This window comes from Electrophorus electricus, chromosome 23, assembly GCF_041902795.1.
Source record: "Electrophorus electricus isolate QZ-2024a chromosome 23, ASM4190279v1, whole genome shotgun sequence".
NCBI classification, from domain to species: Eukaryota; Metazoa; Chordata; class Actinopteri; order Gymnotiformes; family Gymnotidae; genus Electrophorus; species Electrophorus electricus.
The window spans coordinates 14318714-14336663 of record NC_137519.1 but is presented as its reverse complement, the minus strand read 5'-3'; the positions used below and the strand labels follow the sequence as shown (position 1 = coordinate 14336663).

Here is a 17950-nt window from a genome sequence, read left to right as displayed (position 1 = left end):
CAGCCACGCAGTACGGCAACACCCTCAAAGCACAAACAAAAACAAACTGAAAAACTGTTCGTCTGTTTGCACCACACAAACACTACACGTAATGGTAATGCTAGAATTAGAGACATTTTGTACAATTATTTGCTTCATTTCAACTTTGTGGCAACAGTTTGGGCCCTTGTACACAAAGTGAGGTCTACGAAGACATGGCCTGATGAGTTTGGGTTTGGAGGAACTTCAGTGGCCTGCACAGAGCTCTGACCTCAAGCCCACTGAACACCTCTGGGATAAATTGGTACGTAGCCAGACATGGCTGCTTCTACAAACATTTGTGAAAGGATGAGTCACTCTCAGGAGCACAGTGAATTCCAGCATGGTATCGTGATAGGATGCCATATGTGCAACAAGTCCAGTCGTGAAGTTTCCTCACTACTAAATATTTCACAGTCAACTGTCCGTGGTATTATAACAAAGTGGAAGCGATTGGGAATGACAGCAACTCAGCCATGAAGTGGTCGGCCACATAAAATAACAGCGGGGTCAGCGGATGCTGAGGTGCAGAGGTCGCCAACTTTCTGCAGAGTCAATCGCTACACACCTCCAAACTTCATGTGGCCTTCGGAGCAGCTCAAGGACAGTGCCTAGAACATTATGGAATGGGTCTTCATAGCTGACCAGCTGCATCCAGGCCTTACATCACCAAGCAATGCAAAGCGTTGGATGCAGTGGTGTAAAGCACACCGCCACTGGACTCTTGAGAAGTGGAGACGTGTTCTCTGGCGTGACAAATCACGCATCTCCGTCTGGTAATCTGATAGACAAGTCTGGATTTGTTGGTTGCCAGTAGAACGGTGCTTGTCTGATTGCACTGTGCCAAGTATAAAGTTTGGTGAGGGGTGGTTATGGTGTGTGGTTGTTTTTCATAAGTTGGGCTCGGCTCCTTAGTTCCAGCAAAAACTAGTATAGTTAATAGCGTACTACAGGTTTAGTTTAGTGGCCATTACGTTTTGTGATGAATTTTTGAAATGTTATAAGGTAAAGAAATTTAAATGGTTTATGTAACAAATGGTCAAAAAATACAAGAACACATTAATCTCAGTTGATTCCGTCATCATTCGATTCGTCGGGGTGAATCGCGCGTGCTGACCAAAATAAACCTGTTCACGGTTGAACTTCGGTAATGTCATCATCTAGCCTCTTCAGACAACAGGTGTTGTATTTCCATTTGACATACTATGTAAATTTGAAATCTGTGTTAAATGTTTAATCCAACAGTAAAACAGTTCTTTTCTACGAGTAAAGAGGTGATTCGTTATTTCTGCTGCTATATCCATCTCTATACACCAGAGGGTAGCACTCCTATTAAGCGAGTTGTGATGCCTCGAAAATGAAGGCAATAAGTAACCGGATATTTAGGAATCATTCCTCTGGGTGGATTCAGTTGTCAGAAGTTCAGAAGCAGCAAGCCGTCTCCTTTTGTAAACGCGGTAAGTAAAACAACTCTTATTTGACCCATTTTTCTTTAAAGAAGTGGACACTTCTGCCTCCTCCGTTGTACTTGAATAATCACTGATTATTTATAGAGTGGATTATAAATACTATATTCGCAACAAATATTTAATTACACGAAACCAAATTTGAAGCTTTGTAGATACATTTTATATTTGTTAGGCGCATTCTGTAGGTTACCATGAGTTTTAAACCTATCCGAGCTTTTTGCGATTTATTAACTTTTTTTTTTTTAATATAATATCCTAAATGAGATTAGGAAGTTCGGTACAGAGTGCTGGTACGGTGTAGTAGTAGTTACAGTAGACTGCAACTGTAAAGCCTCCGTCCCCGCGGGGCCGCTGAATAGCGAATTACCGGTCACCGGTGCGTCTTTAAGGTGTGTCGTGTTAATAACGTGGGCTGGGTGTTTTTCTTTATGACAGATCTGTGAGCAGCCGCACCGGAGCATGCTGAAGGGTCCGGGCACGTGGAAGCTATGGCTGGGCTCCGTTTTACTTCTCGTGCTCAAAGAAGTGCAGTCACATTGCAGTTTTTACAGCTCAGCGCTGGAACTGATGTCAAAACACCGACTGATAGATGGGTAATGATAACCCCCCTTAACTCCGGTTTAGGTACCTGGATAACCTTTTATCCTCTCCGTTTTTCTCTTCCCGCAGACACAATGACCTTGCGCTGCGTCTCAGGATGTTCCACAGTAACAAACTGAGCCGACTGGATCTGTACAACAACACCAGAACCAGCACGGATATTACCCGACTCAAAGCTGCTCACATCGGAGGGCAGGTACCGTCTGGACGTTGACGACAACCGACACACCGGGCAGGAGAATACACACCCGCGCCTCCGTGGATCCACGCTATAGGCTGTGTGCTTTGTCTTTTTGGAATAATATGGAGATTAATATAAAGAGTCCAAACGTACCATTGAGAGAGAACCCTGTCAGAGAGCAAATGCACAAAAGTGTTTTTCGTGTGTATGTTGTAGTAGGCCAGCCGTGAGATGAGGGACTGGACGCGTTTTAAATTGCTAAATCACCTCGCAGTCCAGAAAACAGAGCCTGTAGCGTGCTAGATTTGGTCCTACCGCCTACAAGCGCATCGTTTACCAGAAGTCTTCCCGAAATGTTATCCATCACAGAAGTTGGGTAGGGACACACTTTGCATGTTTGCCAATGAGGAATTGGGTCCAAGATTGGGTCCCAGAACCTAAATCTAACGCAACACAGCTTTGCCTAAATTACTACTTCAACTTTGGCAGCTGTTTCCACTTTCATGTTTACATGTGCATATGACCACTGATTGGAGATGCAGACATGGATCTAGGTCTAGTTGTATCAAGGGTTGTTCCTGGATCATGGGAAATGGTCTTAAATTCAACATATTTATAGGGAGAAATTCACAGGAAAATGATGTCATGAAGCCTTTTTCCTACATGAATGCAGATGTGCCCTTTGTATATTGCCACACATTTAATTATGATGCTGATTTGCTGGTATGTTATTCCTTCTCATGTGATCACCATAGGAGTTTAGAGAAGTCAAAGGCAAATCATTGTGACTTTCTTCTTAGTAAGGTAAAGAGAGAGTCTTATTGGGCTCATTTATTTTATCCACTAAACTCAAATGTTATGGGCAAATCAAGACACTAAGTCCATATTTTACAGGTTTTTATTCAGATAAGGAGAGTGGAATAAGCATGTGTGAAACAGTAGAAGGTGAAGCCAGAAGCCTTTAGCCTGATCCTGTATGCATGCTTGTGCTTAGATCACTGAAGTTAACACATGCAATAACTGTTCCTGGGGCAGATGTTTGCGGCATATGTGATGTGTACGACTCAGGACAAGGATGCAGTCCGACTGACCCTGGAACAGATCGATGTGATACGCCGCATGTGTACTGAATACCCGGAGCTGGAGCTGGTCACCACGGCTGAGGGTATGAGACCAAACGTGGAATGTTTTCGTGTGTGTGTGATTTAGAAAACACAGTGTGCTGATTTTAAGTGTTTTTGAATAGATATTGTATGTGATGGTGCTAGTAATTACAGCACAAAGAACAGATGTGGCAAGTCACAGTTTATTCCCAATATACATACTGTACAGTTAACAAAAAAACTACATACAAATCCTCATTTTACTTATTTTCTTCCTTCCAGGGATTTAGCCTGATAGTATTTTTAACACTGACATGTTTGTCACTTGTATTGGAATGAGACCACGGACATCTGAACAATGGCATCTCCCAAAAGCAGACGTAAACATAATGTTTGTTAGCATAATTACAGTGTATTGTGCGTAAGCTGTAGAGCTGCCGCTGGTCTTTATGGGGAACAGTTACATGCAGGAAGCTACATGTTATGAAATCCCAAAGGCAGACAGGTGTAAGAGTTCACTCATTACTGACAATTAGAATTCTCCTCATCTCTGGAGACCAAAATAACCTGTTTACCTCGGTTATATCCACTTGCATGAAGATGGCTTCATTGTTGAGGGGAATGTGGGCGATTCTCAATGGATACCTTGGGTTAATTTTGTGCGTCTCTGTGTGTAGACCTAAGGAAAACGAAGAAAATGGCCTGTCTCATCAGTGTTGAAGGTGGCCATTCCATTGACAGCAGTATACCAGTTTTGCGGATGTTTTACCAACTCGGAGTGCGATCGGTGACTCTCACCCATAACTGCAACACACCTTGGTGAATACACTCACCAACCCATTCACACGCAATTATGGACACATGCACACAGTGTTTTAAATATAGTTTTAGAGATTCTATATGGTACAGTGCACAAGACTTGGACACCCCAATAAATGGATGTGCAGGCTGCTAGTGTTTAGTAGCTACAGGGGGAGGAGGACCTCATAGTAAATTAGATCTTTGGCTAATTCTTTTGACTCTTTATCTCCATCCAAGATGTCCTGCACAGCTGTGTTTACTGTGTGTGTGTGTGTGGGGGGGGGGGGGGGGGGTGAGGAGTTGATGTTCTGCCCATTCTGTTCCCAGATGTAGATCTTAGTTTTGTTTTGAGGTTTGTTTTATTAAGTCCTTTATGCTGAAACATGAATTCCAGCAGTCAGAAGGGCACTAGAGGAGGGTCAGCAAGAAACAAAGAAGAGAAAAGATCTGTACTTTCCACTGAAAAACAGCAAAAGTCTTCTTACTTATTATACTATTTTTTCGTATTAATCTTTCATTAGCAGTGTCTAATGTGTTTTACATGAAAATAAACTGTTTCGATGCATAATGTATCATTTTTGGATGCCTAAGGTTTTGGCACAGTACTCTGTTAGATATGCAGGAGCTACAGTATTGCAACTGTCTTGGATTTTACTTTACTGTTATGCAGGTGCATTTATAAGTGTACAATTACAGTCTGTAGTTGGCATGTACAGTTTGTCCTCCACCCTGTAAGCTGGCCAGGCTGGCTGGGTTGGGTGACAAGCCATTCTCATCATTGACATGATTACGCCTGCGAGATGTTTCTACCAAAGTTGTAGTTAATGAAGTAAAGCGGCTGAGTTGCGTATATGTCTGTCAACATTTGTAATGTTCTCTGTTTTTGTTTTGTTTTTTCTCCATAATCATCATGAAGGGCGGAGACGTCGTCGGGATATTACCCTAACTTCTACTCTAAGAGACAGAACAACAGCCTAACAGACTTCGGTAAGGTAACGGCATTTCCATCTCTACCTTTGACTGTAAACGGAAGCAAATGAAGAATCCTCATCATCAGTTGAAAAGCCTCAGTTTGAGTGTGCTAACGCATGCGTTGATGAGGTGGCTGCTCCTTGACCAACTAGTCATCCACCAGACACGAAAAAGAAATTGTATGTGTGTTCATTGCGCTTCCTCTATGCTGGAGGAAACTGACTCTTCCAACTCCGGTCGCAAACAGAAAATGGTTACGTTGGAGTAGTTTGGCACAAAAATCTACTTTCTATATATAGAAATAAAAGAAGAAGAAAGGGAGAGTGCATATGTATCTGAGTGTGTGTGTGTGGGGGGGGACAGTTTGCTCATATTTACTGGATATATTCTTAAGAGTTGCTAAGAACTGTCTAGTAGAACCATCATCCTTCTGCCTGTGCCTCTGCCTTTTTTTACACAACAGTGTGTGCATGTGCGTGTGTGTCTGTGTGTGTGTGTGTGTGTGTGTGTGTGTGTGTGTGCTTGTGTCTGCATGCTTACATGTGTTTGTGCGTGCATGTCCACATGCTTGCACGTTTGTGTGTGTGTGTGTGTGTGTGTGTACGTGCTTGCACACATGCACTTCTCTGCGTGTGTCTGCACGTGTGCGTCTCCGTGTGCTTGTGCATGTGCACATGCTTGCGCGTGTGCCTGACTCAACCCAGGCGGTGGTTGACGAGATGAACAGACTGGGGATGCTGATCGACCTGTCCCACACGTCATGGGCCACGGCACACGCGGTACTGCAGCGTTCCAGAGCCCCTGTCATCTTCAGCCACTCCTCCTCCTACACCGTCTGCAACCACAGCCGCAACGTTCCAGACAACCTGCTCCAGATGCTGGTGACGTTATGCCGATGCACTAAACGCTACGGGCACGACCCGTGTGTTTATATCAGGAATTCTGTATGTCACTTGGAAAGTTGTAGAAATCTGCAATAAACCTGCTCTTTGCCTTTCACTTTCATTACAGTACATTTTAGTTTAGTTTAGACTTCTCTTTTGTAATCTGTGCTTCCTCCAGGTTACACATTTCTCCGCCACCTGCATACCTTACAAGCTGGTGTATCGCTAGTTCTTAGGAACCAGGTGACCAGCTCCTTGTTTTAGTGCCATATTCCGAGTTGTTGTAATCCCTTCGTTTGTATGCCAGAAGGAAAATGGAGGCCTCATCATGGTGAACTTCCACAGTGCTTTCATAGCCTGCAAACAAGAAGCAAGCATCTCTTTAGTAGCCGGTGAGTGACGCAACTTTTCTGCAGAACATTTAGAACAAGCAGTCATTCAGTCCAGCAAGCAATAAAGCAAACCACCAAGCCTTCAGCATACAGTGAGTCAAGCAACCACTCAGGAACTCTTATCAACTCTTCCAGATCACTTTGACTATCTAAGGCGCGTGGTAGGAGCAGAGAGTATTGGCATCGGAGGAGACTACGACGGGGCCACTGGGTAAGGCAGCGTTTCCCTGATCCACGAGTGCTTTTGGCCTGAATTCCCGCACAATGATCCACTCAGTTCTGGGTTCCTGTAAATGGAGTATGTTTGTTCTAAATTGCATATGGTTGGGAAGAGAATAGCCCTGAACATGTGGCGTGCTTTTAGCTTTCCTCCGGGTCTGGAGGACGTGTCGAAGTACCCTGCTCTGATATGTGAGCTGCTGAGGCGGAACTGGACCGTGGAAGAGCTGGCACGCGTGCTCAGGCTCAACTTTCTCAGGGTGTTCGACAGTGTGGAGAAGGTGAGAAACTCCCTGCTGAAAACACCTTCCAAAAACACTCCTCCTTGTTGCGTTAAGATACATCAAACAAGATACATCCCTCTGCTAAATGGGTAATAGTCACTGGTTACATAAGATCAGAACACCCTATAAGACTCATTCATCCTTGGTCCCCATGATGTGGGAACACTTGCATGGATGGTAATCCTTCTCTTCCTACCTTTTGTCTCTTGTCTTCCTGCTGTGTAGATACGTGATGAGATGTCCAGCGTCACTCCCAGTGAGGTCGACATCCCCTTTGCGGAGGCCGACCACTACTGTCGTTCTGTGCTCAAGCCACCAAAGATTTCCAGAGACATGAACCTGCTCCAGGAGAGGGGAGGCGCGCTCTCCCCATCACTGAGCCCTCTGAGCTGGGCTCTGCTCCTCCTCACTTTACTGCATCCATACAGCAGCACCGTCATTTCGGGATGAGTGACGTCAGTGTAGGTGTACTGCTACCGACCTGGTGATCGCTTAGAAACTGGTAACGGCTTCTGTCCCTCGCGACCCTCTACTAGGACAGCGAGAGAGTGTAATGTACAAAATCGGAGAACACCACTCCCACCACCCCTGGCTGTGCTGGTGTTCAAGAGTTTGCAACAGAACCAACAGCCTGCTGTCTGGAACTATATCTACAACGTGAGCTCTGTAGTCTCCAGCTAGTGTCTGCTCTTGTGTTATGTAAACAGCTTTTCCTGTAGCAAAATACTTCTGAAGCACTTTTATTTATTTATTATTAGTTGCATTTATATAGCTCCTTTTTCAAACTCAAATATCACTCTTTAAAAAAACCCAAAACCCATTATTTTATTTTGTATGTATACTCTATTATTTCTAAAGTATTTAAAGGTTCTTTCTCCTAAATAACAAGATAACAAGACACATTTAAATATGAATATAAAGAATTATTTCATAATGGAATAACTGAAACTAGAGTCATTCTGGACTGCACCTTGGCTGTACGTTCTGGACATATTTGGACACTTCCGAGCACACAATGGGGATTCCACACACATTTCATACTGATTCCCATGTTTATTCTGAATTTGCCGTTTACACATGTTTACTTCTACATGTGAAGTTTCAGCTCATGGTGTTTGAAGCACAGAAACAGCTCAGGTCTGCACCTGCTGTTCTGTCTGTCTGTTCCACAAATTATTTTATTTATTGTCATTATGTAACACAGGCCTTTACTGTGCTTCAAAAAACAAAAAAATAAATCATATACATACTCCATATCAATGGTGAACTTGAGTGTGTATTTGACTTTGAAAGCATATTTTATTTAAATATTTTTTTAAAACATTCTCCCTTTCAAATATCCAAAAGGTCAAGTATAAAAGGCATAATTTATAAGTTTTGTATCTCTTTACCCATCTGAACAAACTTCCCCCTCCTATTTTTAGAGTTCTCTCATTATCTACAATCTGATGCTCTGTATACAATGAGGGCGAAAAGGAAAAATAAATAATATAAATAACACACAACTTCCCCACTACCATCTGAACTTGGCACTCCTGTTCAGGTGAGCTAACGTGTTTGCACCATATCTGAACTGGTTTAATATTAACTGGCAATATTCTGATCAGTGGATTTGAATACGTATTCAAGAAGGAGACAGTGCTGTCTCTGTGTCCAGACACCTACAACATCTATGTTTTTGTCTCAGTACTGGTATGAGTTGCAATGGCCCCTGTGCTCTGCTGCAACTCCCCAATGGGCCTCATGCAAGAACATTCTCATGTTTTTACCGTAAACTCTCTTAAGCAATTTCTTAAGCAATTTCAGGTAATCTTGTATTTACATCCTGACTCAGTCTGTCCTGGCATCCGTAATCAGTAGATAAAAACACAAAACAGTTTGGCTACATAACCAATCAGGAATCGTGTCATTTGTTTTTACTGCACATGCAAGGTATGATGAGCATGATGTTTGCATGGACTTTGAGAAAAAGGCTTTGGGGAAAGTTCTGGATATACGGTGTAGGACTGATGAGCAGCTGTTCTGGTGGTTACACCTAGCAGAAGTGTTAGAGCTGTAAAATCCTTTACACTCTACGCTTTTCATATAGTTGTACAACTGTGACAATTTGATCAAATGCTCATAACTGTAAAGCATAGCATATTTGAGAGTTAAATACCATTAGCAAATGAAACTCAACTACAAACCCTGAATGGGATGATATAATTAATGATCAAGTGTGTTTGGGGCAGGGTGGGGGGCTGTGTGTGTGTGTGTGTGTGTGTGTGTGTGTGTGTATAATCTTGTTCCTCCTTCTAGGCACTTTGCTTGCACAAATGATGAAGGATCTCTGTCTGAAATCTCCATAGTGTAGTGCATACATGTAGTGTAATATATAAACATCTCTATAAAAGAGAGTTATATTTAACACTTAAAGTACACAAGGCCCAGAGAAACAACGTTTTGGACAAAGGTCCGTCAGCAGCTGTACAAAGAACCCTCTCCCCATCTCCAAAGAAGATTCAAGCTGAGTAACCGCAGTGTACTGTACTAAGAGATGTAGAAATATTCCAAATTGTGTTGAAGAACATGAGTTTTTATAGAAACAGAATGTATTGGACAGACGTTCTTTCAAGCACTTTGCTTGCGCAGCTGATGAAGGACCTCTGTCCAAAACGGACTGTTTCTTTGGAAACTGTGACTTGCTACAATCTTGAATATCTCTACAGTAAACTGCAGTAGAGATATATAATAGCTGGACTGTACATGATTTGTACGACTCAAACTTTGTTCTAAGACAAAATCCAAATATGAAAAAAACTGATGGTGGAAGTTCTCATTTGTATGAACAATTTTGAATTATTCTGCTTGCAAAACTGGTTCTTGCATTAGACCCAGTGTGTCCTCTTCATGCAATGATAACAGTTTAAGTCCCAAACTACATTTTGTCTATTAAAAGAAATAAATGTATCTTATGATACATGCAAATCTGCATAGAAACCTTACTTTTAAAAATCTATAGATATATGATATCTAGATTCATATTTAGGTCATGTCATCTAATACAGTATTTAGCGGCAAGCTTGATTCCTTTGGTCCACGTGGTGACCTGGTGACCTTTCATGAGTATATGGTAATGACCTCACGACCTCCACCCCTCACAAGTAATACTCTCTCTAGCCCTTCGGTCAACACTTCCAGGAACTCCATATCTGAACAGCATATGTTAGGGAAGACAGGATCCAGACTCAGCAAAGTGTGGACTTGGCTGGGCTCAACTTTCGAAACGACTCTGACAGCACTCTTCATTCTTGCCCTGCTAACAGCACGGCCTTTCAGACATGCAAGCGTAGGATACAATTTTCATCGCCCTCAGGGTTGCGTGGAGGTCCAGGCATGTTCAGGAGAACGAGCCTGGCATCGTGGGACCTGTTCACGATAACCTCGTTGAGTTTCACTGCTGTGTGCATCCGTCGCACGTTGGACTGATCTCTGAGACACACAAAAACGCCAACAGCATTAAAAGAATAAAACAAAGACATTTCCCACTTATTGTCATTATCTCCTGCATACCATCCTAAATGTTACGCTACATTCCATGAAGACTGGTATCCACTCCTTGCTTACTTCAGACGACTCGAGACCTTGAAGTTGATTAAAACAATGACAGGAGAGACCCGATAAACCAATATTTTAGACAGATGCACTTCAGTTTGTCTAAGACTCACAACCTTCTAGTTAATCTCCTCCAGTATTTCCACTGAACTAAATGAATGCTAGATGTACAGGATCTAGTAGTCTCCCGTGATTCTCACATATGTTTTAGGCATGATGGAACCTTTGGATTATGAAATATAAAAAGAAGGCAAATTTTTTATTTCCATAAATTATTATTATTATTATTTCCATTTATATAACTCCTTTCTCAGACTCAAGGGCGCTTGACAGATGGATGACAGTGTGTGTTTAAAACACACACACTGATGAGTGAAAGTCCTGACCTTTGTCCTGACTGGTATGTGTTGGAAAACACAGATTTTTTTCAGTCATTCACACACCAAATTCATACTATCTGGTATTCTCATGTATATATACTTTCTGGATTTATGATATCTGTCAGCCTATTCTGATGTGTAAAAAAGATGGACTCTACAGATATTCTCCTGAACTCAAAACAGTTTTTGTGTGAGCTTCTTTTGTATCTTCAGTTATGTAGTCGATATGCTTCTTTTTAATTTACATGCACAGTCAAAATTATATTATACAATATCATGTTAAATTAATTCTACTTTACAGCAACGTTGATTGTGTGCAGAAGAGAAGTGCACAGCTCAGCTAATCAGGCTAAAATACACCAATATCCCTCCAGGATTCGGTGCACGTACAGACAGATTCACTCTCGGTCAACAGGCTCAGAGACGCTAAACTGATGAGATGATAATACTGTTAGCATGTCAGTTTTTCAGGTGTCTGATTTGACAGCTTCAATAGTCTTTATTCCTTTCGTTCCAGATGAGCCTGACTGGCCTGTTTCTTTGCCCGTACTCACGGTTTAATGCTAATAAGTTCTCGGAAGTTTTCTGGAGCGTTGTTTCGGGTCCTCCTCTCCGCATCCAGCTTGTCCTTGGTCCATGTCATCTGGATCTTCTCAGGCACGATATCGAGGGTTTCCTCCTCCTCATCTGAGTACAAACTTTCCATCCGGACCAAGGAGTGTCTGTCCTTTACTAACTGGGCCTACGAGTACCAGTCAAGAGATGCATGATGTGTGTACATTATTACTAAGCTTGGTTAGTCAGCCCCACCACATAATTACATTTTTCCTTTTAGGCTGTTTGCTATACATGCTTCTGGTTTATGACCCCAAATTTGGATGCAGTAACTATTCACATGACCTGTAGAAGTTCGTTGAATGTTTAGGTGTGAGTGAGGAGACTGCTGTAGGATGTAATCAGACACTGAGCAGATGGTACACACACACACACCTCTCTGTTCCTCTCGGTGGTGGACAACCTCATCTGCCTCAACATCTGCGACCTCTGCTCCATCATCAGTGTTCTCTCATACGTGTATGCAGAGATGTCGCTATCGTGCTACAATCAGGAAAACACCACTGTCATCTTACAGGCAAGTCGCAGGTGAGAACTTCCAGAGTCTGCTGAAATATTTAAACATGTTTAAACAAGTTTTAACTGAAACTGGTTTGATTAATTGATTTGTTGTTTCACACACCATTTCCACCACTTCCACCTCGGCCTCTAGTCGGAGCTGATATAAAAAGGTTGCCAGATCCTTCTTCATCTGTATACTGTTATCATCCATCTGGGCAACCGTGAAAATCCGCATTTTACATTTACGCCAGACCTGGACAATACAGAGATCAGGAGACTCAGACAGAACTCACTTTTGAAAGCACATTTACAGAGCATCTACATTTTCTAACAGAAATTTATAGATGAAACTCAAACGCTACAAACAATGAATGCCTCTTGGGTGATGACATCAAATGACCTAGCCAAAAGAAATCTGCTCAAGATTACGGTGAAGACTATAATATTCTAATCCCCTCAGTACCTACACCCAAGGCTACAGAGTTCAGACGGACAGAATTAGGGGTGACGGCGAACCTTGTGCTGCTTTAGGAGAAAGGGGAGAAGCATCAGCATGCCTCCGTCATGGACGATCCACCACACGTCAATGTGACCGTCGGCAAAGCGTTCATGGTTGCCGGGGTAGAAGGACACGTTCTTTGGCACCATCAGAGCCAGGTGAGCGGCGGTCGTGCAGCGCACCGTGTCTGGTGAGCCGAAGGAACCACCGTTCAGAAGCCTGAAATCGGACTGACTCACAAAATCGTTTCTTATACTCTCGGTCGTGAGTGAAGGTAGGATACTCACTGATGAAGGTCTTCCACGCTCGAGGGTCCTCGCTCTGTCTCCATCCATAAGGCCAGCCCATCACCACTGTGTTGTGCTTCATGCCCCCCAAGCCGCACGACTGGATGAGGTGGGCGATGCCCTCTCTCACCTTGGCCGCCACCACCACCTGGCAGAAGCCTTTCACTCTCTCAATCTCCATCATGTTCTTAATCGCCTAGGAAAATTTTAAAAAGGCACAACACAACCATTTAATACAAGGGCCAGATGATGTAGTGGTAGGTCAGTGGTGAAGGTACTCGACTAGCAATCAGAGGGCTGCTGGTTTAAGTCCCACTGCTGCCAAGTTGCTGCTGTTGGGTTCCTGAACCCCTCAATTACTCAAGTTGTGTTCAGTCAGACTTGTAAGTGGCTTTGGATAAAAGCATCAGCTAGATGTCTGTTTTGAGACTTTAGCCATTGAAAGTTCATCTGTAAGCTGTTTGCCACACAGATGAATAGCACTGAGTCTGGAGTCTAAAGTCAGTTGATCTTAACTTTGAGTATCAAAGTGTTTGCCACGGTTACGAGCTTTGAGAACTCAGCCTTGGCACCACCGTGAAGTTGGCACCTGCTCGGATGCTTGTGCCTCCCCATAGCTGTCCAGGAAGTTGCCCTGTATTACTGAGCCCACAATCGTGAGCCCCTTTCCAGCCTTCAGCTGTGAGGCAAAGCTGAGCATTCTGGGATACTTCACATGCAGGTCTTCATCCAGCTTCAGGAGGACAAGCACCTGAGGCCTACAAATCAAAACATTCAGTAACAGCACAGTTCAGTACAGTGGTGCACTTGGGCTTTAAAATAACGAAGTATGATTGGCTTCAGATGAGCAGGACACAGATGCAACCAAGCAACCAACAAACTTTATTCCAAAAAGCACTCTATATGTGCAGTTGCTTTCAAATGCATCCTGATTAAAACAGTAGCTAAAAACTGGCAATTTGGTAACTGAACTTACACCACAAATTCTGTGCTATGGGGAAGAAGATGAAATAAAGAAAATGATGTATTGAGGAGTACAAGGCGGGCTTGGCCTTTGCTTGTGCGAGTGGGAAGGCAAACCTCCAGTTTTTGGTGTGCGGAGGTCCAGCTTCCAAACGAAGGAGGGAATATCGAGCAGCACTGAGAGACAGACCCCGTATCCCATCACCCCATTCCTTCTCTGCTCTGAATCGGAGAGAGAGAGAGAGAGGTAGAAAGGGAGAGGGAGATAGCGAGGGAGGGAGATGGAGGCAGAGAGGGAGGGAGAGAGAAGGAGTGAGAATGAGGGAGGAGAGAGAGAGAAAGGCAGAAAGACTACATAAAGCTGGAACATAAGGATGTTCTTTCATGTTGCTAATGGAAACAGGATCATCACTCACCCCTGGTACTCAATGTATTTATAGATCATTCCAGCGATTCCCATCGCTACAATGGCATAATACCAGGACGAGATGAACATGAGGGCCAGACACATACTCATGCCCAGGAACGACAGAGCCCTGGAAGACAGACATACAGCTGTCAGGATGGAGCAGAGTGCCTCCAACAGACACACTGCAAAATACTTAAGTGTTTACGAGCAGTGACTGACTCTTCTCTGCCTCACGCCTCGTAAAACAATTGACGACTACCTTCAAACCTTCACCTTTGTGAGCTCACTTCAAAGATGTAAGGACGAGAACCACAGCTCAAGCACTGATTACGGTGACGCCCTCACACACCCACCCACACCCACCCACACGTACCAGTGGTAGTACTTAAACCTTGGCCTCCAGTTTGGGGTTCGTAAAAGAGTTTGTACAGCACACGCCAAATTTACAAACAGGTAGCACATCAAGAAAAACCTGTAAGGAATACAAAATGAGAAGTGTAAAAACCATGAAGAATAAGGGGGAAAAAAGAGAGAACAGAGCTGGTTAGATTACAGCATCAGAGATGACTGGTGAGATTACGGTATCTTTGCCTACTGCAGAAACTGAAAATTGATTATTTCACTTTTAAAAGAGCACATTTTAGAAAATTATGCACAAAATCTAGAATACAAATGCAAAGATACAATCCACACACACACACACACACACACACACACACACACACACACACACACACACACACACACACACACATACACACACATACACACACATACACACACATACACACACACACACACACATACACACACACACACACACATACATACACACACACACACACACACACACACACACAGGCTTTTATCCCTTAACCTTTTTAACCATCTGAACATGAATGGCCACATGAGCAAGTTCCAGTATGTGTGCAGAGACCTGGGTCTCTGCGCCATTATTTAGGACTGTTCCCGAAAGTTCCTGGTGTGGTCTGTGGTATGAAATGCTGCCCTGAGATCAGTAGTAGGACAGTAGTAAGGATTTTAAGGGTTGTGTCTGCTAGTGGCAGTGCTTGGTTTAAAAGAGAACTTTGGGGAGGGGGAGAGGCTGGGACACCAGACCTCACTGTTGAGCCTTCTGGAGGTGTCGAGGGCTTAATATAACAAAACACAGATGAAGAACAGCTGAGCCCTGAGAACAGCTGAGCCCTGAGAGGAGCCGAGCCCTGAGAACAGCTGAGCCCTGAGAGGAGCCGGCCCGTGAGAACAGCTGAGCCCTGAGAGGAGCCGGCCCGTGAGAACAGCTGAGCCCTGAGAGGAGCCGGCCCGTGAGAACAGCTGAGCCCTGAGAGGAGCCGGCCCGTGAGAACAGCTGAGCCCTGAGAGGAGCCGGCCCGTGAGAACAGCTGAGCCCTGAGAGGAGCCGGCCCGTGAGAACAGCTGAGCCCTGAGAGGAGCCGGCCCGTGAGAACAGCTGAGCCCTGAGAGGAGCCGGCCCGTGAGAACAGCTGAGCCCTGAGAGGAGCCGGCCCGTGAGAACAGCTGAGCCCTGAGAGGAGCCGGCCCGTGAGAACAGCTGAGCCCTGAGAGGAGCCGGCCCGTGAGAACAGCTGAGCCCTGAGAGGAGCCGACCCGTGAGAACAGCTGAGCCCTGAGAGGAGCCGACCCGTGAGAACAGCTGAGCCCTGAGAGGAGCCGACCCGTGAGAACAGCTGAGCCCTGAGAGGAGCCGACCCGTGAGAACAGCTGAGCCCTGAGAGGAGCCGACCCGTGAGAACAGCTGAGCCCTGAGAGGAGCCGACCCGTGAGAACAGCTGAGCCCTGAGAGGAGCCGACCCGTGAGAACAGCGGAGCCCTGAGAGGAGCCGACCCGTGAGAACAGCGGAGCCCTGAGAGGAGCCGACCCGTGAGAACAGCGGAGCCCTGAGAGGAGCCGACCCGTGAGAACAGCGGAGCCCTGAGAGGAGCCGACCCGTGAGAACAGCGGAGCCCTGAGAGGAGCCGACCCGTGAGAACAGCGGAGCCCTGAGAGGAGCCGGCCCGTGAGAACAGCTGAGCCCTGAGAGGAGCCGACCCGTGAGAACAGCTGAGCCCTGAGAGGAGCCGACCCGTGAGAACAGCTGAGCCCTGAGAGGAGCCGACCCGTGAGAACAGCTGAGCCCTGAGAGGAGCTGACCCGTGAGAACAGCGGAGCCCTGAGAGGAGCCGGCCCGTGAGAACAGCTGAGCCCTGAGAGGAGCCGACCCGTGAGAACAGCGGAGCCCTGAGAGGAGCTGACCCGTGAGAACAGCTAAGCACTGAGAAGTGCTCGCAGTGTTGTGGTTGTTGGGATGATGAGAGTTAGCAGGGCCTGATGTGAAGCTGTAATGGCGTAGGACCAGTATAGCTATATGACACACTGTAGGGTTACTACCTGTTCTGAACCCTCAGATCATTAGGAATGACTCAGTTAGTCCTGCCTAAGCTACAGACTCATCATGGAGAGGCAGCGTTTAGCTATTATGATTTTTACAGCGTTTAGTTATGGCGCTTCTAAATGGAACCAGTTGTCAGAAGATGTTGGAAGAACCCCGCCACTGCTGAGGTTAAAGCTAAACTAAAGCCGTTTTTCTTTGGCCAGGCTGTGGTCTCAGCTTAAACACTGTTCCCGCACATCCTGTAGCACTGCAGGACTTTTATGCACTACAATATATTTTTATTTATTTTAATGCTTTATTTGTTTATTTTATTTTTATTCTCATTTATTTTTTATATATTTTATTTGATTTTATATACTTTATATATTTTATTTATTATATTTATTTTAAATCAGGTTTTATGTCTAATTTTTCATGTTATTTCTATAAATGAACTTTAGTTCATTTTAACTTTATTTTAATTGATTTGTACATATTCTTATTTGTAATATATTTGTAATATTTTATTTATATTTTCTGGTATAAATTATTTTTTGAGCTGATAGATCTCGGGATGTCATTTGTATTATTTTATTACTTTATTATTTTTCCATGGCTTATACGAAGCCGCTGTGTATGCAAACTTCCCTTGCCCGTGTACGTTTGGTTCTGTTTTGCATGTGTATGCTTGTTCAGGTGACTCTCTAGTTTTATATGTGTGTACATTCTCATGTCTTATTCTCATTTTGTTCACATGTTCCTGAGGTTTTGCATGCAAATTTGTGTTCGCATGACGCTGTGATTTTGCGCATGAGCTCGTATGCATTTCCTGCACTGTGTTTTCGTCATGTCCTCACATGGAGAGAATGGGGGCCACCATGTCCAGGGAGGCGATGAGAATGCCCAACTCTGCTATGAGTGCCGTCAGGAGCAGGGCCCATGTGGGCTCTCCATTCGCTTTCCCGTGCCCAAACACCTAAAGGGTTAAAACACACACACACACACACAGACACACACAGACACACACAGACACACAGACACACACAGATGTTCTTATCCAGAAAACCATACTTTACATACTGGCATACAAATCTGTCTGACTCGACTGAAGCTTACCAGATATAAACAACGCACACATGCTCTCACGCAGATTCAAATGATATACTTCCAGGATGTGTAAAGCCCGGAAAAACTGATTATTTCTTTAACAGCCGTAATGAAGCAGTAGTGCAGCTTGAACTGTGCCAGTTTAGGCTTGAACAAGCTGATGTAAGCATGTTTAGCTTCAGCTCAGTTGTCTTTACAGTATGACAGGGGTCACTAAGGTGTTGGTCCCCATCTAAAAAAATGTAAAACAGTCTGGTTATAAAGGATGTTACTCTTTTT

General features: G+C 44.3%; 2 protein-coding genes across 3 annotated transcripts in view; one reads left to right on the top strand and one right to left on the bottom strand.

Annotated features, from left to right (window-relative positions):
- Positions 1 to 1327: 1327 nt before the first annotated feature.
- dpep2 (dipeptidase 2) lies at positions 1328 to 8177 on the top strand. 2 transcript variants are annotated; one of them, XM_035521126.2, is made up of 11 exons: positions 1328 to 1475; positions 1923 to 2080; positions 2157 to 2283; positions 3304 to 3433; positions 4049 to 4190; positions 5089 to 5164; positions 5849 to 6025; positions 6336 to 6420; positions 6556 to 6631; positions 6785 to 6920; positions 7149 to 8177. In XM_035521126.2, exons 2-11 carry the CDS (start codon positions 1947 to 1949, stop codon positions 7371 to 7373), a joined length of 1308 nt encoding a protein of 435 aa, XP_035377019.1. In that variant the 5' UTR covers positions 1328 to 1475; positions 1923 to 1946; the 3' UTR covers positions 7374 to 8177. The 2 variants fall into 2 exon arrangements, with proteins under 2 accessions (XP_035377019.1, XP_081562197.1); XM_081706071.1 differs by lacking the exon at positions 1328 to 1475 and having other exon boundaries at positions 2060 to 2080; positions 2157 to 3072.
- The window catches only part of slc12a4 (solute carrier family 12 member 4), a 27210-nt gene continuing 17216 nt past the window's right edge, over positions 7957 to 17950 (bottom strand). Inside the window, exons 13-24 of the mRNA XM_027031283.3 lie at positions 17422 to 17540; positions 14545 to 14643; positions 14179 to 14298; positions 13880 to 13984; positions 13389 to 13557; positions 12800 to 12995; positions 12530 to 12699; positions 12135 to 12266; positions 11888 to 11995; positions 11452 to 11639; positions 10261 to 10394; positions 7957 to 10114 (exon numbers count right to left, since the gene is read on the bottom strand). Of these exons, the coding sequence (XP_026887084.3) occupies positions 10023 to 10114; positions 10261 to 10394; positions 11452 to 11639; positions 11888 to 11995; positions 12135 to 12266; positions 12530 to 12699; positions 12800 to 12995; positions 13389 to 13557; positions 13880 to 13984; positions 14179 to 14298; positions 14545 to 14643; positions 17422 to 17540 (1632 nt within the window). The 3' untranslated portion in view covers positions 7957 to 10022. The remainder of the gene's footprint in view (positions 10115 to 10260; positions 10395 to 11451; positions 11640 to 11887; positions 11996 to 12134; positions 12267 to 12529; positions 12700 to 12799; positions 12996 to 13388; positions 13558 to 13879; positions 13985 to 14178; positions 14299 to 14544; positions 14644 to 17421; positions 17541 to 17950) is intronic.

Coding starts and splice junctions, on each gene's coding strand:
- dpep2 (XM_081706071.1), top strand. CDS start 2,788: ATGACCACTGATTGGAGATGCAGACATGGATCTAGGTCTAGTTGTATC. Junction 3,073..3,303: donor GTGACTTTCTTCTTAGTAAG/GTAAAGAGAGAG, acceptor TTCCTGGGGCAG/ATGTTTGCGGCATATGTGAT. Junction 6,632..6,784: donor GACTACGACGGGGCCACTGG/GTAAGGCAGCGT, acceptor GCGTGCTTTTAG/CTTTCCTCCGGGTCTGGAGG.